General features: G+C 46.8%; 2 protein-coding genes across 3 annotated transcripts; both read left to right on the forward strand.

The window, feature by feature from the left end:
• Positions 1-384: 384 nt before the first annotated feature.
• On the forward strand, positions 385-10,277 carry LOC132571278 (zinc finger protein 397-like). 2 transcript variants are annotated; one of them, XM_060238040.1, is made up of 4 exons: positions 385-606; positions 4,433-5,306; positions 7,931-8,021; positions 9,237-10,277. In XM_060238040.1, the coding sequence occupies exons 2-4, from the start codon at positions 4,569-4,571 to the stop codon at positions 10,235-10,237; spliced, it is 1,830 nt and encodes a 609-aa protein (XP_060094023.1). In that variant the 5' UTR covers positions 385-606; positions 4,433-4,568; the 3' UTR covers positions 10,238-10,277. The 2 variants fall into 2 exon arrangements, with proteins under 2 accessions (XP_060094023.1, XP_060094022.1); XM_060238039.1 differs by lacking the exon at positions 385-606 and adding an exon at positions 1,974-2,053.
• Positions 10,278-14,392: 4,115 nt separating this feature from the next.
• On the forward strand, positions 14,393-20,920 carry LOC132571341 (zinc finger protein with KRAB and SCAN domains 1-like). The gene is made up of 4 exons (XM_060238147.1): positions 14,393-14,585; positions 16,209-16,315; positions 18,218-18,320; positions 20,162-20,920. The coding sequence occupies exons 3-4, from the start codon at positions 18,224-18,226 to the stop codon at positions 20,572-20,574; spliced, it is 510 nt and encodes a 169-aa protein (XP_060094130.1). The 5' UTR covers positions 14,393-14,585; positions 16,209-16,315; positions 18,218-18,223; the 3' UTR covers positions 20,575-20,920.
• Positions 20,921-22,422: the final 1,502 nt, after the last annotated feature.

The raw sequence follows: 22,422 nt of genomic DNA on the forward strand, positions 1-22,422 counted from the left end.
TAGCTGGGGGGAAGAATAAAAGATGTGGATGGAATTGGTGAATCATATCCCTGCCTCCTTATACTCTCTTTAAGCTGACTTTCTGTACAAAGTGTGAACTAAACCACTACTGGATTTGTTTCCTATATCCTAGGCTACCCAAACCCCCATTCCCAGCAGGGGAACCCCCAGTTTTCCAGGCTCCACCCTGTCCCCAGCCAGCTGGCTGGTGGGGGAAAACCCACCCCTGCAGCTACCATGACCCTTTAGATCTCTGCAGATTTAGAAGCACCTTGCAAACACCTTGCATCTTAAAATGTGTGTGTGCACCTTTAAATTTGAGCAGGAAGTGAAAGCTGCATCAGGAGTTCCCAGTTCTGACAGGGGCCAGCAGCAGAGCCACATGTGTGAGAGAGAACAAAGCAAGAGTGGAATGCCTCTGCTTGCTTTGCTTTGAGAAATGTGTGCCTATGCTCCTTTTTTGGATTCATTTCAGATGTCTTTTATAGTAACCTGTTTATGGGATGGAGAAGAGCCCCATGGTGCAGTGTGCTAAAGCTGCAGTATTGCAGTCCGAAGCTCTGCTCATGACCTGAGTTTGATCCCCGGCGGAAGCTGGGTTTTCAGGTAACCGGCTCAAGATTGACTCAGCCTTCCATCCTTCCGAGGTCGGTCAAATGAGTACCCAGCTTGCTGGGGGGAAAGTGTAGATGACTGGGGAAGGCAATGGCAAACCACCCCGTAAAAAGTCTGCCATGAAAATGTTGTGAAACGTCACCCCAGAGTCGGAAATGACTGGTGCTTGCACAGGGGGCCTTTCCTTTCTTATGGGATGGAGGAAAACTCCATCTCTCTCTCATTTGCCTGTGTTAGTATGAAGAAGTTGGTTGGAAATACAGCAGCTCCTGTGCGTAAAGCCCCAGTGAGATCACAAAAGTGTGTGCTTTCAAACTGTTTATTTTGGCTGCTTTGTTAGCGTGAGTTCACTTTCATTTACTGGTGTTGGGGACAAGGAAATGAAGACTATTCAGGGGAATTGCACTGCTGTATTTTTATTTATTTTAGGGAATGGGTAAGTCTCCTGGCTCCACCCCCAAAGTCCCCAGGACTTGGCAACCCTATCCTGAACTCTTGCTTTTTCTCCCACTACAGACAAACTAACACGGCTATCTATCTTGATCTATCTCCATGGAAGGGTATCTGAAGAAGTGAGCAGTCACTCACCAAAGCTCATCGCTTGCCACAAACTGTTAGTCTTTAAGGTGCTGCTGCTGGACTCTTGGTCTTTTCTGTTATAGGGTTACCAATCCCCAGGTGCGGGCAGGGGATCCCCAGGTTTGGAGGGCCTCCTCCCTCTTCAGGGTCATCAGAAAGCGGGGGGAGGGGAGGGAAATGTCTGCTGGGAACTCTATTATTCCCTGTGGAGACGATTCCCATAGGAAATAATGGAGAATTGATCTGCGGGTATCTGGGGCTTTGGGGATGCTGTTTTTGGAGGCAGAGGCACCAAATTTGCAATATAGGATCCAGTGCCTCTCCACAAAATACCCCCCAAGTTTCAAAAGGATTGGAGCAGGGGGTCCAATTCTATGAGCCCCAAAAGAAGGTGCCCCTATCTTTCATTATTTCCAATGGAGGGAAGAGGTGTGCTGTCCCTTTAAATGTGAAGGCTGGAACTCCCTTTGGAGTTCAATTATGCTTGTCACACCCTTGCTTCTGACTCCACCCCCAATGTCTCCTGGCTCCACCCCCAAAGTCCCCAGATATTCCTTGAATTCGACTTGGCAACCCTATTTCTATATCGCTTCTTCAGATGTAGCAAATTCATTCTAGCTGTGTCTGAAGAAGTGAGCTGTGACTCACCAAAGCCCCGCCACCAATTTTTGTTAAATCTTTAAGGTGCCTACCGCGTTTTTCCTCTATTCTAATATTTTGAAGGGTTAAATCTACATTTACGATTCCTAGATAGGCCGGAAACACTGAGGGTGGGCGTTGGATAATGCAGTCCTTTCCGGCCAAAAAGGGAAGCGAACAGCAAGCCGGGGGAGCATTGCTGCAGCTCAACAGCAGAGAGGTGAAGGCTTTGCGGGTCTGGGGAAAACGCGGGGAGAGATTGCAAAGGGAGAATTGGAAGGGGGGTGTCCGGGGATGAAGTGCATTTTTAAAAAAAGACATTTTTTTTAAAATTAAAAAAGGGAAATCCATTTCAGTTGGGATTGGGAACAGAGTCACAGAACTGGTGCGCAGAGCTGGAGGTCTGGTTGCATGAATTCAAGCTCTGGGGGTGCCTTTCATTTTTTGGTACCCCACTCCCTCCCTCCCCAAAAATGTAGACCTCTTGAGCGGCCCCATTCTAGGGTTGCCAGCCTCCAGGTGGTAGCTGGAGCTTTCCTGGGATTCCACCTGCTCTCCAGGCAGCAAGAGCTCCGTTCCCCAGGAAAAATGACTGCTTTGGAAGGGGTCCCTCCTCTCCTCAAACCTCTGCTCTACTCAGGCTCCACCCCCCAAAAAAATCTCCAGGAATTTCCTAAACTGGAGCCAGCGACCCTAGTTGGTCCTGGAGACCTCCAGAATTATACCTAGTTTCCAGTTACAGAGATCAGTTCCCCAGAAGAAAATGATAGCTCCAGAGGATGGGCTATTTCCCTCTGAGTACTCCCCCACCCCCAATTGTGCCTTCCCCACAATTGATTCCCAAATATCCAAGAATTTCCCACCTGGAGTTGGCAACTCTACCTGTTGCATATAGGGCTGCCCTGTGTCGTCTGAAAGCAGAGTGAAATCAAGAGCAACCCTGCTGGTCCAGCTCAAAAACTCATCTAGCCCAGCATCCTGCACTCCATTGTGGCTGGTCAAGAGGTCCACTAACCTGCTAGGAATGCACCTCCCCACTTCACTATTTCATTATAATGTAAAGGATGTTGTGATGGTATCAAAAACGGATAAGACAAATTTGCAGAAAAGAAGATTACGATGATATTGGATTTATATCCCACCTTTCACTCTGAGTCTCATAGTGGCTCACAATCTCCTTTACCTTGGAATGTTGTTAGCCGCCCTGAGCCTGCCAAGGTGGGGGAGGGCGGGATATAAATGAAATTAATAAATAAATAATAAATAATAATAAATACCTTCCTGCCCCACAACAAACGCCTTGTGAGCAATGTTCCCTCTAAGCTGCGGAGTCTTGTAAACAAAAATTCTACTTTGTGAGGTACTGGCATTAAAGCTGTGGAGGGAGTGGGCACCTATTGGAAACTAGATGTTGCATTACATGGAATGCTTATTAAATTTGCAGATGATACTAAATTGGAAGGGGTAGCAAATATGAGAGCCAGTTTAGTGTAGTGTTGAAGTGTGTGGACTCTTATCTGGGAGAACTGGGTTTGATTCCCCACTCCTCCACTTACAGCTGCTGGAATTGCCTTCAGTTAGCCATAGCTACCGCAGGAGTTGTCCTGAAAGGGCAGCTGCTGTGAGAGCTCTCTCAGCCCCACCCCCTCACAGGGTGTCTGTTGTAGAGGGAGAAGATATAGGAGATTGTAAGCCGCTCTGAGTCTCCGATTCAGAGAGAAGGGCAGAGTATAAATCTGCAGTCGTCTTCTACAGTAGAAGAAAGAGTCAGGATACAGGATGATCTTGACAGGCTGGGAAACTGGGCTGATTGCCATTTGGGGTCAGGAAGCGATATTTTCCAGGCAAGTTTGGCCAGGGCTCCTGGAGAGGTTTTTTTGCCATCTTCTGGGAAAGGAGCAGGGGTTGTTGGAGTGAAATTCCTACATTGTGCAGGGGGTTGGCTAGTTGGCCCTGGAGGCCCTTTCCAATTTTGTGATTCTATGGAACAGTTATATGATCTGTCAGAGGTCCCCCTAGTTGGCATACAACTTAACAACTGTGGTAGGGTATATGAAAAGCCCCATTCAAGGCCAACAGTGCCAGGCTTATTGATATAAACCAGGGGTGGCCAAACTGCGGCTCAGGAGCCACACATGGCTGTTTCATACATATTGTGTGGCTCTTGAAGCCCCCCCCCCCACCTCATTGACCAGCTTAAGAAGGCATTTGTGCATTGGAATATCCTACCTTCAAGGCTGAGGTTGGGAAGGTTCAATGGAATTCCATATTCAGATTAGACTCTGAAATTATTGGTGGCAACAACCAAATCTGTTCTGTGGATCGTATTTTGTTTTGACTGCCTGAAATTTTCAGATCTGAGAGCTAAACTAATCTCTCCATTATTTAATTAGGACTTTTGTCTCTTCAGAAGCAAACTCATCGTGGTTACTCAGAGATAAACAAAATACTTTTGCATGTGACAACATTTCTGGCAGCTGTTGTTAAGTTCTATGAAAACGTTCGTAGCAATTTTTAGGTTCTTCCTTTGTGGGATGAGGGTTTGCTGTAAGTAAAATGGTAAATGAATCGTTAACATCTTCATATTGTACATCCTTAGCTATCGCTCATCCATCCACTCTGCGGGATTCGAGACTTTTGATCGGCTTGATAGCCCACCCCCCCTCCCCAGGCAAGTCTCATCAGATCAGATGTCCTCTGTGAAGCAGGTACTTGCAAGAGTGAATTAAGAGCTGATGTGGAAGGAGCCAAAGATGTTCTTGCATCGCAACAGAGAGGAAATGGAGCAGGTGGAAATGACACAGGTAGATCCCCAGGTCAAAGTGCCAAAAGCACTGAGGGCAGAGCCAGGAAATTCTATAAGGGAGCTGGACAGACTGCAATCAAAAGTGGACAAGGTGCTTGGCAGAAACCCAGAGGATGTTGTCGAAGGCAAAGACCCTACACAGCAAGAGTTTCCAATGGAGGTGCAGTTGCCTAATTCAGGATGGGAAAGGCCAAAGCCTGTCTTAAGCAATGTTACCAAGGCCTGTCTGTCCTCACTCAAAGGGGGAAATAGTCAAAGAGACGGGGCAAGCCACCTCCATCCAGGCCTTGCTGGAGAAGGTGAGGAGGCCTATAGCTGCTCAGACTCCGGGGCAGCTTATGAGAGTGAGGTTGAGGCCACAAGGAAAGATGCTGCCGTCATGGAGTCCCAACGGCAGAACTTCCGGCAGTTCCTCTACCAGGAGGCTGAGGGCCCCTGCGAGGCATGCAGCCAACTCTGGTACCTCTGCCATCGGTGGCTGAGGCCGGAGAGGCACACCAAGGAGTGGATCCTGGAGGTCTTGATTCTGGAGCAGTTCCTGGCCATCCTGCCATCAGAGATGCGAAACTGGGTGAGGGAACACGAACCAGTGACCTGTTCCCAGGCGGTCGCCCTGGCTGAGGATTTCCTGTTGAAGCAAGAAAAGGCTGGGAGACCTGACGGACAGGTAAGAGAGCATCTTTTCTAGCGGAATCTTAAAGGCTGACCAAATTTATTCCAGCATGAGCTTTTGTGGGCTCACTTCCTCAGATACAAGAGGAAGGAAGAAAATCATTTACCTTACTTAAAGAAAGTTGTAGAAGGGGGAGAAATGATTTTCTTTCTATCTTTTGTTTATTGGAAAACAGTTTATTGAGAAATAAATAAGTTACAAAATAGTGTGAAATAGAAAATCAAGACTCATATACACACATAAAGCTGCCAAAACATAACAGGAATAAAAATGGTACACAGTATGACTCTGAAACTGCTTATTAAATAAGGTAAGGATACAGATTCAATTTAAAAAACCTCATCAGTAAAGGTATGCTGTCAAATACTAATTTATTTATTTATTTAATTTTATTTATATCCTGCCCTCCTCATTGAAGCAGGCTCACAGCATAAAATCCCAACATACAGTTAAAATCAATAAGAATTAAAAATTACACATTCAACAGTAAGACAAAATATTCAATAGTTAAAACAGTTAAGAACAGAATATAAGTTTGGTGCTATTTCAGTGGCAATGGCATATCTTCCAGTTCCCTGAAATACAGGCGCCATGTCAGTTAAACGCCAGCCAGAAGAGAGCCGTCTTGCAGGCCCTGCAGAACTGCGCAAAGTTCTGCAAGGCCCTCACTTCCTCTGGCAGTTGATTCCACCAGCAGGGGGCTGCAATCGAGAAGGCCCTGTCTCTGGTAGTTTACAATTTATAGTAACTCAGTATTAAACTGCTTAACACAAAATTAAACACAAGATATAATCTTCATGAGTCAAAGTAGATGAAGCATAGGTGGGCCTGAATTTCCAATTTTCTTTCTTGAATCTGAGGAAGGGAGCTCTGACTCAGGAAAGCTCATATTGGAATATGTTTCATTAACCTTTAAGGTGCTGCTGGAATTCTGTTTTGTTTCAGTGTGACAGATTAAACCCTCACGATAAACTACCCCAACGAACCCCACGAGGGGGAGTCAGCTCCCAATAGAGTTCAGACTGGGAGCCTCCATGAAATAATTCCTCATTAAAACCAAAATGGCAGCAACAGAAAACCAGGCATAAGAACATAAGAGAAGCCATGTTAGATCAGGCCAATGGCCCATCCAGTCCAACACTCTGTGTCACACAGTGGCAATTTTTTTTTAATATATATATGTCGAGGCATATTGAGGATGCTGAGTGAAGTACAGGCTCCTCTCAGAAGTAGGGATTTTTTTTCTGGTTTTGAGATCATTTGAATTTACCCATCCTCCATATCAAAATGACTCTCATTAACACGACTCAAAATATGGCATAATAAACATCTTGACCTGAAACAAAACCCTACGTAAAGGGGATGAACATCTCACAAAGTACACATAGACCAGGGGTGTCAAACATGCGACCCAGGGGCCAAATCAGGCCTCTGGAGGCCCCTTGGAGGGCCCCCGAGCAACTTGTCATCTGCTTCCTTCTCCCTCTAGATTCCTTCTGCATCACAACTTGCTTTGCCAGGCTCACTCAATTGCACAGGAGCTCCAAAGCAAAACCTTGATTTTCTCCATTGGTTGAAGCTCCTCCCTTGGGGAGGAAGGAGAGCTTGCTTTGCTCTCTCAATCACACAGCAGAACTACTGAGCCAAGCCTCTCTTCCTTCTATTGGTGGAGGCTCCTCCTCCTCCTGGTCCCCTGGGAAAAGAAGGAAAGAGCCAGAGTTTCCTTTGCCCAGTTCCCTGTATCCCATGGGAGAGATACAAAGAAAGCACCTTTAAGGCCAATGAGTGGCAATGTTTCAAACATGTTTTATTTTAAGGTTTTTTTTAAAAAAATCTTTAATTATGTCTGTGTCCTTTATAAAGTTTATATCTCTGCTACCTAATCTTAAATAGGTACACACATGGCCCAGCCCAAGATGGCTCGGCCCCCAAAAGTCTAATTTATGTCAGGTCCGGCCCTCATAACAAATGAGTTTGACACCCCTGACCAAATTACCGCATTTGGCACCCAGCTGAATTACACCATAATCTTAGCCAGGGCTTTTTTTGAACATATGAACATATGAAGCTGCCTTATACAGAATCAGTCCTTTGGTCCATCAAAGTCAGTATCCTCTTCTCAGACTGGCAGTGGCTCTCCAGGGTCTCAAGCTGAGGTTTTTTCACACCTCTTTGCCTGGACCCTTTTTTGGAGATGCCAGGGATTGAACCTGGGACCTTCTGCTTCCCAAGCAGATGCTCTACCACTGAGCCACCGTCCCTCCCCACTGTCCTTTTTTTTGTAGGAAAATAATAATAATAATAAATTTTATTTATACCCCGCCCTCCCCGCCGAGGCAGGCTAAGGAAGCCTAGCAGGAAGTCATTTGCATACTAGGCCCACACCCCTTGAAGCCACTATTGTTTTGCACAGGTCTTTTTTGTAGGAAAAAACCCAGCAGGAACTAATTTGCATACTAGGCCACACACCCTGACACCAAGCCAGCCAAAACTGCATTCCTGTGCGTTCCTGCTAAAAAAAAAAAAGCCCTGATCTCAGCCCTCCCTGTACCCTATGCAGTCCTGAACCACTTGCCCTCTTGTGTTCCTCCAGTCTCCATGACAACCAGTCCTCTCAGTTGTTTCAGGTGGCTGCCATCCTTTCTCCTGAGGCAGATGGAGCTCCTTCAGATAGCGGAGAGAAGCTGTTGCGTCCTGAAGTCAAACAAGGTGATTGCTCTTCAAGGGGAAGGGTTTGTTTTTAACTTCTCTGGGCATTCTGGGATTTCTGGCTGTCTGGCTCTATTTCTGAGAGCCAGTTTGGTGTAGCGGTTAAGTGCACAGACTCTTATCTGGAAGAACCGGGTTTGATTCCCCGCTCCTCCACTTATAGCTGCTGGAATGGCCTTGGGTTAGCCATAGCTCTCACAGAGTTGTCCTTGAAAGGGCAGCTGCTGTGAGAGCCCTCTCAGTCCCACCCACCTTACAGGGTGTCTGTTGTGGGGGGAGAAGATAGATTGTAAGCTGCTCTGAGTCTCTGATTCAGAGAGAAGGTATAAATCTGCAGTCGTCGTCTTCTTTCTCCAAACCAAGGATCCCCAGCCTGGGGCCCTATTTGTGCCATGGTGACTGCTGAGACTTCAGATAGTGGGCAGGACAAGGACTAGGTGGGGCTTTTGCCCAGCATGGCTTCTGATTGGCAATTGGAGATTTGATTGGCTGTGCAGATTTTTTTTTAAATGGTGCTTTGGAACCATAGCGAAGGGTTCTCCGCTATGCAAATGAAGCTGGCACTAAAGCATCAGGATCTCCACTGTGTGACTGAAGGCAAGCTGCGTAACAATCACAAGCAGTCACACAGTAAAAGTATGATGGAGTACAAAAATTCCAAGTATGAATTCCAAATAAAACTTCAATGACAGTTAAGTCAGTCATTTTCATTCAGGTACAAGCACACCTACAGAACGTGGAATGCTTAAAAAAGATACGATATTCACAAAACTGAACAGGTTCAAGGTAAATGGCAGAACCAATAGCCCACAGAAGCCAAAATCCAAATTCTGATAACGGATGGCGCTTCAAAGTTTAAATTCCCTTTCAGGCGTCCAGTGCTTCCATTTCTGTTGGACCTAGTTCTCACCCAAAAAAGGTCGGTTTGGAAGTTGCCTGGAAAGAAACACAAAAGGATTTTGTGGAGGTCCTTGGACACCACAGCAGGCCTTTGAATTGTCAGCTCGCGAAAAAGCAATTTATTGTGAAACGCGGCCAATATTAGCTAGCAACGCGTTGAGAGAACATCTGCATCTCTGAACCGACTTTTTTTGGATGAGAACTAGGTCCAGCAGAAATGGAAGCATAAGTTTTATTTGGAATTCTGAAGTTCCTTTTCTTCCCAGTGCTGGAAATAATTCATATCAGAAATCTGTCTCTTTTTTGGCCCTCTAGACGTAAGATGCTTGAGTGGGGATGAAGAGGAGGGCAGGCTGTTGCTGAGAAACCCTTTGTCTGTGGAGTCTCGTGGGAAGGAAATATATTTTCGACACCTGCCTGCAATAACAGATTCTCCAGTTTATTCAGAGGTAAAGCTGGGAAGCCATCCAGAAGACAGTGGCAGCAACGCAAAAGAAATCTTGCTAGAACTCCATGAACTTGGGGCCCAACAGACACCTCTGAAAGGCAAGAAACAGAGGACTTGCAGCGTGTGTGGGAAAAGCTTCAGCCGAAGCACCGGTCTGATTGCGCACCAAAGAATCCACACTGGAGAGAAACCATACGAGTGCTCGGCCTGTGGGAAATCCTTCACCTTGCGGTCCAACTTGATTTCACACAAAAGGACCCACAATGGAGAAAAACCATACCCATGCCATGAGTGTGGGAAAAGTTTTAGTGTCAGTTCACAGCTCATTAAACACAAAAGAACCCACTCAGGGGAAAAACCGTACAAGTGCATGGAATGCGGACAAGCGTTCCGCCAGAGCTCACACCTTAAAAACCACCAGAGAATCCACACGGGAGATAAACCGTTTAAGTGTTCAGACTGTGGGAAAGGCTTCAGCGTGAGCTCAGACCTGATTAGGCATGAGATATCCCACACAGGGGAGAAACCATACCAGTGCCCGGATTGCGGCAAACGGTTCTGCAACAGCTCACAGATTATTACTCATCAGCGTGTTCACACGGGAGAAAAGCCTTATAAATGCCTGGAATGTGGGAAAAGCTTCACTGTGAGCCAGCAGCTCAGCCGGCACCAGCGAGTTCACACTGGAGAGAAACCGTATAAATGCCCTGAGTGTGGTAAAACCTTTGGTGTCAGCACTCTTCTTACTGGACACCTGAGGATTCACACAGGCGAGAAACCATATGAATGCTCAGAATGCGGAAAAAACTTCAGGTTACGTTCAAACCTTATTGCGCATCAGAAAATACACGCTGCGAGGAAATCTTAGAAACTGTTTGTTGTGGGAATAAAAATGGGATTTCCTTTAATTCAGCTGGTTTATTTCTTGTAAGGGGTTTTGGGAACCTCATCAGACTCCCAGAAGATATTTTTGTTTTGATTAGGGATGTAACTAAAGAGCAGTTTTCTTTGAAGGTGTGCTCATTAATTGGGACATTTTCTTACATTTCTAGCAGAAAAAAAAACAAAAAGTCCAGTAGCACTTTTAAGACTAACAAAATGTGTAAAAAGGTAAAGGTAGTCCCCTGTGCAAGCACCAGTCGTTTCCAACTCTGAGGTGACGTTGCTTTCACAACGTTTTCATGGCAGACTTTTAACGGGGTGGTTTGCCATTGCCTTCCCCAGTCACAAAATGTGTAGCAGGGTATTTTATTAGTCTTTAAGGTGCTGCTGGACTCCTGCTCTTTTCTACTGCTACCGAAAGACTAACACAGCTTCCCGTCTTGACCTTGCATTTCTAGTAGATGTAATGTGAAGAAATGCTTTTGAGGCTGTAGGATTGTTGTTGAAACCTGGATTATAGAACTAGATTAAGAAAATGAATATAGTCTCATAATTTGGACCCGTGAAACTATAATAAGCCTGAGGTACTTCCATGGGGATCTTGGACATTGGTGTAAATTTTAATTATAGCAAACCCGATGCTCTGAATTTATTTGTTTGGTTTTTGTGCATCTCCTTTCTCCCCAGTAGAGACCCAGGCATTTTACATCATTCTGTTTTATCCTTACAAAAACTGTGTGAGGTAGGTTAGGCTGAGAGTGTCTGATACAGGCCCGTAGCTGCAATGGGGCCTAGGGGGGCAGGCCCATCCTTTAAAAAAAAAACCCCAAACCCTCCAACTGTGTGGCCCCTCCATTGGAGGACCCCAGTCTGTCTCCTTTGCTCACCACAACTCTGAACAAGTAGTAGCATTGCTGCTGGTCTTTTTGCTTTTTTTCTCTCCTCTTCCCTAACACAACATGCAGAACAAAAAGGGGGGAGTCTTCTTGCAGCTGCTGCAATGGCCTTGGGTCAGCCATAGCTCTCAGAGTTGTCCTTGAAAGGGCAGCTGCTGTGAGAGCCCTTTCATCCCCACCCACCTCGCAGGGTGTCTGTTTTGAGGGGAGAAGATATAGGAGATTGTAATCCGCTCTAAGTCTCTGATTCAGAAAGAAGGGCGGGGTATAAATGTGCAATTCTTCTTGCAGCCAGCCTTCCGAGCACCCAACTTCAGTTCAAGAGGTCTCCGTCTCTCTGAGAGAGTGGCACATAAGAAAGGAGGTGGGGGAGCGGAGCTGCTGTGACTGCCCTGGTGAGGAGGGGTTAGCTTGCGGAACTCAAGGCAGCTTACAGTGCGCGGAGCCTTGGGCTGCCAAAACACATGCCCCCCCCCCACCCTCCCCAAACAACAAATCCTGCTGTGGGCCCCACCAAAAATGAAATCCCAGCTACAGCCCTAGTCTGACAGGTTCAAGTCACCATGGGAGTGTGGGGATTCAAACCTGGTCCAGCGCTCTAACCACTAGCTTCCCCGATAAAATAAATACATTTTTTGGAACATATTATTTCCCACTTAATAACAACCACAGTCTGATACAATTCCCATCACTGCTGAATCTTTGTTCAGAAGTGGTGAATTTTTATGCCACAGATGTCCCATATTGCCGCTTAAGCCAGACAGAATTACAGAACTGGACCCCTTTGCTGAGATCCTATGACAGTGGTAGAGCCTCTGCTTGGTGTGCAGAAAGTGCCAGGTTCAATCCCTGGAATCTCCAGGGTTTTTTTTTTAACGGGCCAAGCCGAAAGTGATGAAAGAGACCTCTGCCAAAGACCCTGGAAAGCTGCTGCCAGTTTAAGTGGACAATACTGACCTCCATGGACCAAGGTGAGGAGTCTGGAGACCAAGTCCTATGAGGAAAGGTTGAAGGAGCTGGGCATGTTTAGCCTGGAGAGGAGGCGGCTGAGAGGTGATGTGATCACCATCTTCAAGTACTTGAAGGACTGTCATATAGAGGATGTTGTGGAATTGTTTTCTGTGGCCCCAGAAGGTAGGAGCAGAACCAATGGGTTGAAATTAAATCAAAAGAGTTTCCGGCTCAACATTAGGAAGAACTTCCTGACGGTTAGAGAGGTTCCTCAGTGGAACAGGCTTCCTCAGGAGTTGGTGAGCTCTCCTTCCTTGGAGGTTTTTAAACAGGCAAGATGGCCATCTGACAGCAATGAAGATCCTGTGAATTTAGGGGAAGGGGTATTTGTGAATTTTCTGCATTATACAGGGGGTTGGACTGTATGACCCTGGAGATCCCTTCCAACTATGATTCTAAGTGTCTGTTATTATTTTTCATACGTCAAAGTTACACACAGGAAGCATATACTACAAAATACTTAACCAATTTGATAAAATGGGTATGCAGACTGATTGGCTGGTCCCCCTAAATATTAAACCCACTCAATTACAGCTGGGGTGAGTTCAGAGATCTCTCTCACATCTCTCTGGAAAGCACGATGCTCATATTCCTGTGACAGATACGAAGTAGTTTGGTGGGCTGCATCACAATTGCATTCAGGCCCTGGTATTTTGTCCCATTTAAGCATCAAGCCTGCACAATTGCCAAAACCTGTTTGCATTCTTTTGGCCTGTTGTCCAAACTTTATGTGGCAAGTCTAATCCTGAAGGCTTCTCAGTGTCTTATTGGGTTACTGATTGCACCCATGTTCGCAACCATTAATTCCCTGCACACTAAAGACAGAGGCTGCAATCACACACAGCAATGCACTTTCCAACTGGATTTTGCCAGTTCACACAGTAAAATCTAGTTGTAAAATGCACTGAAAGTGGATTGAAAGTTCATTATTGTGTTTGTGTGTGTGTGATTGCAGCCAGAGTCTTCAAGCTGGCCAACGTTATTCCATCAGAATCCTGATACTTTAAAAACAGCCTACACCCCTTACAAAATAAAACCAACGTCCGATGGCTAACGACATTTATTTAAAGCAAATTGGCACCTTAAGGCCAACAAAGTTTTATTCCTGGTATAAGCTTTCGTGTGCACGCATGTTTCCTCAGATACATCTATTGAAGAAGGAGCTTTCGTAGATTCAGCAACCCACTAAAGGTAAAGGTGCAAAAATCCTGTGCAAACACCAGTCGTTTCCGACTCGGGTGACGTCGCATCGCGTTTTCATGGAGGACTTTTTATGGGGTGATTTGCCATTGCCTTCCTCAGTCATCTACAGCAGCTAGGGTTGGCAAGTCCAATTTAAGAAATATCTGGGGACTTTGGGGGTGGAGTCAGGAGACTTTGGGGGGTGGAGTCAGGAGACATTAGGGATGGAGCCAAGATCAAGTCTGTGACAAGCATAATTGAACTCCAAAGGGAGTTCTGGCCATCACATTTAAAGGGACAGCACACCTTTTCAATGCCTTCCTTCCATAGGAAATAATGAAGGATAGGGGCACCTTCTTTTGGGGCTCATAGAATTGAACCCCCTGGTCCAATCGTTTTGAAATTTGGGGGATATTTTGGGGAGGGGCACTAGATGCTGCACTGAAAATTTGGTGCCTCTACCTCAAAAAACAGCCCCCCCCCCAGAGCCGCAGATACCCGCGGATCAATTCTCCATGATTTTCTATGGTAATAAATCTCCCTAGGGGATAACAGAGTTCCCAGCAGACATTTCCCTCCCCTCCCCCCACTTTCTGATAACCCTGAAGAGGGAGGAGGCCCTCCAAACCGGGGGATCCCCTGCCCCCACCTGGGGATTGGCAACCCTAACAGCAGCCCAATACATCGGCACAAATTCCACAGGTGAAGTTTCCAGGTGAGAAATGGAGCTTCACCAGCTGAACTGCTGCATGCAACCCCCTAGTCCAGGGGTGGCCAACAGTAGCCTACAACTCCCATCAGCCCCAACCAGCATGGACAAAAAAATCTGGAGAGCTACCGTTGGCCACCCCTGCCCTATCTTTCCTCCCTCCACGTTCCTTTCCCTCCCCTCAAGCTAAAAGATGGCCGCCATTTTAGTTGTTATGGTTACGGAGAAACGGCGGGCCTATTGCGGCTCCGCTTGAAACCCAGCCCGGTGGACTAAAACCCGCGAGAGGACGCCTAGAGAGGACTTGAGGGGGGGGATTTAGGGGGGGGAGGAAATGAGAGGAGGAGATGGAAGATGGCCGCCCAGCTCGTTGCCATGGCTACAGGAGACCGGCGCGTCTAGATAAGCTAGGGAGGAAGTTGCTTAGAAAGGTTTCAAGCATGTTTTGTGTCTCTATGGTGCAAGCCCTTTCAGGCCCCGCCTTCTTGTGTGCAAGAGCGGAGAGAGGCGCTTAGACGCCTGCATGGATGCTGTTGGTAAGCGGTGGAATTGGGCTGGCGGCGTGAAGGCAGCGCAGTCCGGTGTTGTGCATTGAGCTTTATTGGTTATAATCTGGGGTATCGCCTGATCTATTGCACAGACTATTGGGGTGCAGTGTGATTTTATTTTATTGCATTGCTTATTGTGGAGTATAGGCAAAGTAAATAAATACAAAATCTGTTACATTGGGCCGAAGTGGGTAATCACTTCGGCAATTCCGAGCCAGATGTGCTAGCCCTGTAAAAAGTTGCAGGGAGGGTGTCTGGGGATTTTGGTCGCCCTGGTTTTTTTGCTGGTAGGTGCAAGAAGCTGGTGGGTAAATAGGCTTGTCAAGTCCAATTCAAGAAATATTTGGGGACTTTGGGGGGTGGAGCTAGGAGCAAGGTTGTGACAAGCATTATTGACCCCTAAAGGGAGTTCTGGTTGCACACCTTTTAAATGCCTTCCCTCCACTAGAAATAATGAAGGATAGGGGCACCTTCTTTGGGGGCTCATAGAATTGGACACCTGGTCCCATCTTTTTGAAACTTGGAGGGTATTTTGAGGAGAGTCACCGGATGCTATGCTGCAAATTTGGTGCCTCTGCCTCAAAAAACAGCCCCCCCCCCGAGCCCCAGATACCCACAGATTAATTCTCTATTATGCCCTATGGGAATTGGTCTCCATAGGGAATAATGGAGTGCCCAGCAGACATTTCCCTCCCCCTCCACACACTTTCTGATGACCCTGGAGTGGGGGGAGGGCCCCCAAACTGGGGGATCCCCTGCCCCCACCTGGGGATTGGCAACCCTATGGGTAAATTACACAGGTGAACCCTGTGGTTACATAGTGGAGAGGGGCATCAGATGGCAAAGAAGGGAGATATCATGGGGGTGGAGAGAAAGCTGGCGTTTTGGCTGTGAAGACCACCTGCAGTCAGATCTCATATTAAGCTCTTTTGGTCCCCTGTTGGAAGCAAATTGCATATCTTGACATGGGTGTGAGGTTGATTAGGTTGAGAGAGGCAGACAGTCAGCAACAGTTAATATTTCCTCTGGCCATCCAGCAACTCAGGTGGAACTCTGCTGAAGCCCATTTAAATTAGTTATCCAGATATCCACACACAACAGAATTTGATTCATATTGCCTGGAGTGACAGCAGTAGCATTCAAACTTTTAAAATGTTGTGAGCCACTCTGAGCCCTGTGTTGCGGGAGAGTGGTGGGATTGAAATCGAATAAATAAATAGGAACATAAGGGAAGCCATGTTTGATCAGGCTAATGGCCCATCCAATCCGACACTCTGTGTCACACAGTGGCCAAAAAACACCCAGGTGCCATCAGGAGGTCCATCAGTGGGGCCAGGACACTAGAAGCCCTCCCACTGTGCCCCCCGCAAGCACCAAGAATACAGAGCATCACTGCCCCAGACAGAGAGTTCCATCAATACGCTGTAGTTCTGCATGGAGCACAGAAATATTTGTCTCTTGCTGCTGTGCTGCTCTGTCACTGACTTAAATTTGCTAATGGAGAACTCAGAGGGATTGAGTGACCTTATGAGTGCCTGTATTTATGTGGGATCTCAAAGGGAAACTTTCCTTCATGCTTTCATTATGTCTCTGTTTTGTTTTTTATCTTAGGGTAGCCAGCCATTTCCTGGACAACACCTGTAAAAGGCCCCCCCCCCCCTTGGTGCTTTGTAGACTCCCCAGAAACATCTGTTAGTCCCTGTGGGACCAGCATATAGGTGGGCAGCTATCTGGCAACTGGGTAAATTGAATATGGTTGAGGTAGCAGGTGCCCTATTATTCCATCATTTGGCCTCCCTTGTGGTAACATCATGCTCATTACAGTGCAACTGGTTGTGATATGCTGTGCCCTGTCTGCCAATGGTGTGTTTTATTTATTGTTTTTACTGTTAATTTAAACCGGTGTTTTAACTTTGATATGTAAGCTTTTATTGCTGTGATCCGCCTTGAGCCTGTAATGGGAAAAGGTGGAATATAAGCCTATTAAAATAAATAAATAAATGTACAGCAATCTTTTTGAAGATACAGGGTCTGGAGAGGTAGCGAGAGGCCATTTGGAATTAGGGTCGTTCTTGCCCTGAAAGGCTAAATGGCTGCCATTCAAGGGGCTGAAGGGGCCTTGGCTGTTCTACTGTTAGCAGTCAAAATGGAGGATCTTGGTCTGGTAGGACTTGAGAGAGAGGGAAGACCCTCTTGTGATTCCAAGGCTGGGGAGGAACAGGATTTTCTGAAATGGGGGCAACTGAAGGAGGAACCAGATGTCAAGAAGCTTCAGCAGGGTTCAGAATCACAGGAACATCTTGAGGTGACCCGCTTAGAATGGGGAAGCCCACAAGCACCACGGCCTGTGTGATGGGATAACACTAAGGACACCTGAGAAGCTGCTGATGTTGACCGAAGGCCCCAAGCTGTGAGAAGGTTAGAGACCAGAAATGAGGGGGAGTGTCTGAAGGAGAGAGAAGAGACCACCACGGATGATGATCCAAGTGCCACTGACATGCGGCGAAAGCTGTTCAGGGAATTCCTCTTCCAGGAGGCTGAGGGGCCCTATGTGGCCTGTGGCAGTCTCTGGTACCTCAGCCATCAGTGGCTGAAGCCGGAGAGGCACACTAAGGAGCAAATCCTGGAGCTGGTGACCCTGGAGCAGTTCCTGGCCATACTAGATCCAGTGCTGGGTCAAAGCTGGCCACCCACAAAGCTGTGCCCAGGCGGTGGCCCTGGCGGAAGGCTTCCTGCTGAAGCAGAGGGAGAGCAAGAAGCTGGAAGAACAGGTAAGGAAGTCTCCTGGGAAATCGAAAAGATTTATGTGCATGTAATGGTGGCAAGGAGCAGGCAACAGCCTGTTCCTATCAGCATTAGCCACTGCCTTTTGTAGCCCACACATCACAGATTTTTTTGGAAGGAGGAGGTATCTGTTCCAGTGTTGAACATCATAAGAACTTAAGAAGAGCCCTGCTGGGTCAGACCAGTGGTCCATCTGGTCCAGCATCCTGTCTCACGCAGTGGCCAAGCAGTTCCTCTGGAGGGCCAAGAAGAAGGCAGAGGTTGAGGCCTTTGCCTGATGTTGCCTCCTGGCTCTGGGATTCAGAGGCAGAATACCTCTGAACATCGAAGTTCCCCTCAGTCATCGTGGCCACTGATAGACTTATCCTTCATGAATCTAACAAGTTGTATGTTGTATATAGTGCATTTTATGTGTTTATTGTGACATTTTTATTTATGACTGGAACCCGCCCTGAGCCTGTTTTGGCGGGATGGATGGATGGGGTAGAAATCCCGTCAAATAAATATTTCTAATCCCCCTTTAAAGCTTATTCCTATGGCCATCACTACATCTTCTGGCAGCAAATTCCGTATTTTAATCACTTTCTGTGTTTCGATGTATTTTGAATAGTTTTGATGATGTATGTTTTTTTGGGGGGGAGGGGGTTAATGGTTGTAAAATGCAATTTAATTATGTATGTTTTAATTTGTTAGCTACCTTGGCAGCTCTGGTGAGGGCAGAAGGGTGGGATACAATAAAATAAATAAAATCTTGTAAAATAAATATAAGTGAAATATTGGGAGTAAATGCATAAACTCTGAGCGGCAGTGAACTGCGCCTTCCCTGCTCTTTTAAGGTGGTGATGCCAATCCAGGTGACAACTGTGGCCTCTGGAACTCCAATGGATGCTGGGAAGAGGCAAGTGGGGACCAAGGATGGCAGGGATGCCAGCACACTGGGTGAGCTCCCTTGTACCAGAATTTGGAGATTTTCCTGGGTCAGGTTTGGGCTGGGATGCCAAACTCTTTTTCCTGCAAGCAGTATTCCAAAGGAGGCAGAACAATAGATCTGTACAAAAGCGTTACTACAGTGGCCATTTTATTTTCAGTCCTTTTACAAGTAATTTCTATTGTTTGCCTTTTTCACCACTGTCACACACTGGATCAGGGGTGGCCAAACTGCGGCTCGGGAGCCACATGTGACTCTTTCACAGATATTGTGTGGTTCTCAAATCCCCAACTGCTCCAATGGCCAGCTTGGAGAAGGCATTTCTCTCTTTAAATCATTTCTCCAAACCAAGCCAGCCAGCAGCTTGGAGAATGCATTTAAAGTTAACATTGCTTTCTTTCCATCTCTCCCTCCCTTCATTCGCCCACTCCTGCACTTTGGCCACTCCTGCTCTGGATCAGCATTTTCATCAAGCTTTCCACTACAACCTCAAGACCTCTTTCCGTCTCAGTCTTGATCTATTTCAGTAGATTTTATTTCTCTTCCACTGGAGGTTGTCATGGCACTTCAGTTTTCTCTATCCCTTTCCAGAGCATCACTTGCGCTGTTTATTAGCACCATATACGTTTGGTATTATAATATGTTGCAATTAGTAAGAGGAGAGTTTTGGATTTATTTAACCTGCGCTGCCAGTCAAACAAATTCATAACCTGATTTTTAATTTGGATTATTATATGTCCTTATAGTTTATTTCTCTTCCACCCCAATTTAAAAACCATTAACCTCTTTAATGGTAAGCGTGTAGGGGGTGAGCTTTCTGCCACTGCGCCTTCCATCCAGTTTCTTCCTCGGTTATGCTTACTCTGAAAGCAAGCTTGAATTTTCTCCTAGTGCAAAATGCAGGAGGCAAGTGGATAACAGGACTCAGGGAGGGACTGGGTCACACACTAAGCGTCAGGGGGGGGGAAATTATAATGTCGTGTGGCATAAAGGCGAACAACTCGTTATTTGGACAAGCTTTTGTGGACCAGAACCCGTTTTGTCAGACTCACACAATAATGGGTTTACATTGCAGGAGAAAAGGTACCAGCTGGATATTAGGATTTTTTTTTTTTTGAAAGAAGGTTATTCCCTCTCTTGAAATGTCAGTATAAGAACTTAATTAAGCGAAAAAAGAGGGAGCAGGTGGAAGGAAGTCATTTTAGGCATTTTACTTAAAGAGGAAAATGACAGTCCCATTTGGCAAGAACGTAGATCCTTTCAGCAAGGTGAAAACTTAGCTTCTGATATTCCATTGTCTATCTGGGAATGCTATTTCGAAGGTACATTTAAAGACACTGTGGGAGGACCTACCTCTTCTTTTAATATTGGCATCTCCCAGTTACCAGATTTGCCTCTGGCGTCCTCTGTGCCATTTCACAATTTCTAGAGACAGTCACTCAAATAACATCCATTACAACTTTCACACTGCCACGCTGCCTTAGTGTTGTATTGGCCCGGCAATCATTAGATTCATTGTTGTTAGCAGGACTCAAGATTCAGCAGGAGCACAGCTCCTGAACCTTTCTGAGGGTTCCCCCTCTTCCTCCCCACCTATCTTGTCCTTTGAATAGTAGATGCAGCTGCATAACGATCCCTGGATTAGGAGAGCAGGCAGCCAGCCAGTTATACCCTTCCAAACCCACTGACTTCAGTGGTCATGGATAGGATTGTACTATAATAGTCTGACTGGTCTTGTTAAGCCTGGTAGATTTAGTTTTTAAGTAAAACTAAATATAGAGGCTCTGATTCCATCCTTTCTCCTCTGTGCTTTGGAACGACTTGCGTAAAGTTTCTGTGTTTGTTCTGGCAGGCGACGGGTGGGCGAGCGAGAACAAACAGGAGAATCCTCTGCTAGAAAATCCTGGCCAACTGAAGCCTGCCTGCCAAGAAGACGGAGAGTCAGCTGCAAATTGGAATGGATCAGAGAGAGGAAGGGGATGCTGCCTGGAAGAGAGCCCAGCCCATTCTGGCACAACGGCTCTCCAGCAAAGACGGCTCAAAGACAACAAGTGGCACAAGTGCTTCCGACAGAGTTCCTCGTTCACGTGCCATCTGAGAATCCACACAGAGGAGAGACCGTTTGATTGCTCCACCTGCGGGAAAGCCTTCGCTATGTGCTCAGACCTTACAAAACGTTATAGGACCCAAGCTTGGAAAAGTCCTATAAGTGCCCCGAATGCGGGAGGAGATTCCGCCGCCACTCCTCTTTCGCCAACCACCTGAAAAGCCACAGAGGAGAGCTGCCGTTCAGATGCTCATACTGTGGGAAATCCTTCAGCGTGAGCACAGTACTGCAGCTTTACCGCTCTGTGCCACGGGGCTCAAAAAAGCAGTTGCTGTAGAAAGCTAAATTTAAAAAGCCAATTGCTAGTAGCAGGTTAATGGGATGGCATATTTGCCGCGTGAAATTCACAGTGATTTATTATGAAGTAGCGCATCTTTTTGTTCTTGTTCCCTTGATGGTAACAAATGTTCCGTTTGTGTCATTCAGAGCTTGTTGAACAGGTGACTTAGGATTCCATCCTGCTGAGATAAAGTCGCTCCATTGTTGGCATTATCCAGCAACACTCCTATCTTGGTGCAAGTTCGTTCTGTTTTATTGAAAGTTGAGAGGTATGTAGCCGAACCCCAACTGAAAGTACTTGCTACCAGGTTTAATGTGCCTCTGAAACACATCTCCCAATGTCTCTAGCAGGGCTGTAGCCAGGATTTCAGGTTTGGTGGGGCCTACAGCGGGATTTGTTTGAGGGGCGACCGAGGGGCCACCTGGTTTGGTGGCCTGGGGTCTCGGCACCATAAGCTGCCTTGAGTTCCACAAGCTAACCCCCCACCCCCATTTCGCTTGGACGGTCACAGCAGCTCTGTTTCCCCCACCCTTTTCTTATGTGCCCCTCTCTCAGAGAGGCAGAGTTCTCGCGACTCTCCCCCCCTTTTGCTCCACATGCTGTGTTGGTGAAAGGGGGAGAAAAAAGCGAAAAGACCAGCAGCAATGCTACTACTTGTTTGGAGTGGTGGTGAGCAAAGGGGACAGACTGGGGGCCCTCTGATGGAGGGGCCATACAGTGGGAAGGGGGGTAGAAAGGATGGGCCTCCCCCCCCCCCCCCAGTAGCTATGGGCCTGGTCTTCAGCACCATTTTCTTTTTCTGTTCCTGTAGTAGGGTTAACTCTGAAATAAGCGCTGTCTTTGTAACACAAAATGAACAGTCAGCCTCTGAATCTCAGAGCTAGGAGTCAACACCAGGGGAAGGTCTCGACCTCTGTGCCTTGTTGCTGTCCATCCAGAGGAACTGGTTGGCCACCGTGTGAGAGAGAATGTTGGTCTGATCCAACCAATTTTCTGCCTTTCTTATGAGCAATAATTCCTATTGGCAGGGGGGGAAACAGCATGGGACGTGCTTATTAGTTTTGGCTTCTGTGTTGTGAACCTACAACGGCGGGGCATCCAAATAGCATTCTCTCCTGTTGTCTCCAGCCTTCTCAAACATTATTTCAAATGGTGTCAGATATTTACTACCCCGCTCTGGACAATCAGATCTCCCGTGGCCAATCAGAAGCCTTGCTGAGCAAAAACTCCACCTGGTTCCACCCACTTTCTAAGAATGCTTAGCAGGCAGCAGCAAAGGTGTTGGCAGGTGCCATGGGTAGCACTTTGGGGCCCCCTCTTCTAGAGACCCGTGGCCCAGTGTGTTAAAGCTGCAGTACTGCAGTCCTAAGCTCTGCTCACAACCTGAGTTCGGTCCCCAGCGGAAGCTGGGTTTTCAGGTAGCCGGCTTGAGGTTGACTCAGCCTTCCATCCTTCCGAGGTTGGTAAAATGAGTACCCAGCTTGCTGGGGGGAAAGTGTAGATGACTGGGGAAGGCAATGGCAAACCACCCCGTAAAAAGTCTGCCATGAAAACGTGAGAGCAACGTCACCACAGAGTCGGAAATGACTGGTGCTTGCACAGTGGACCTTTCCTTTCCTTCTAGAGCTATAGGCTTGAAAGGATTAGACAAAGTAATGTTGATGGGTTCTGTCAAGTAATATGTGTGGCTGGAACCTCTTGTTTTTGGAGGTGATGCTCTTGATAC

The sequence above is a fragment of the Heteronotia binoei genome, chromosome 5 (genome assembly GCF_032191835.1).
Source record: "Heteronotia binoei isolate CCM8104 ecotype False Entrance Well chromosome 5, APGP_CSIRO_Hbin_v1, whole genome shotgun sequence".
NCBI classification, from domain to species: Eukaryota; Metazoa; Chordata; class Lepidosauria; order Squamata; family Gekkonidae; genus Heteronotia; species Heteronotia binoei.

Coding starts and splice junctions, on each gene's coding strand:
- LOC132571278 (XM_060238040.1), top strand. CDS start 4,569: ATGTGGAAGGAGCCAAAGATGTTCTTGCATCGCAACAGAGAGGAAATG. Junction 5,307..7,930: donor CTGGGAGACCTGACGGACAG/GTAAGAGAGCAT, acceptor CAGTCCTCTCAG/TTGTTTCAGGTGGCTGCCAT. Junction 8,022..9,236: donor GCGTCCTGAAGTCAAACAAG/GTGATTGCTCTT, acceptor TTGGCCCTCTAG/ACGTAAGATGCTTGAGTGGG.
- LOC132571341 (XM_060238147.1), top strand. CDS start 18,224: ATGCCAATCCAGGTGACAACTGTGGCCTCTGGAACTCCAATGGATGCT. Junction 18,321..20,161: donor CAGGGATGCCAGCACACTGG/GTGAGCTCCCTT, acceptor TTGTTCTGGCAG/GCGACGGGTGGGCGAGCGAG.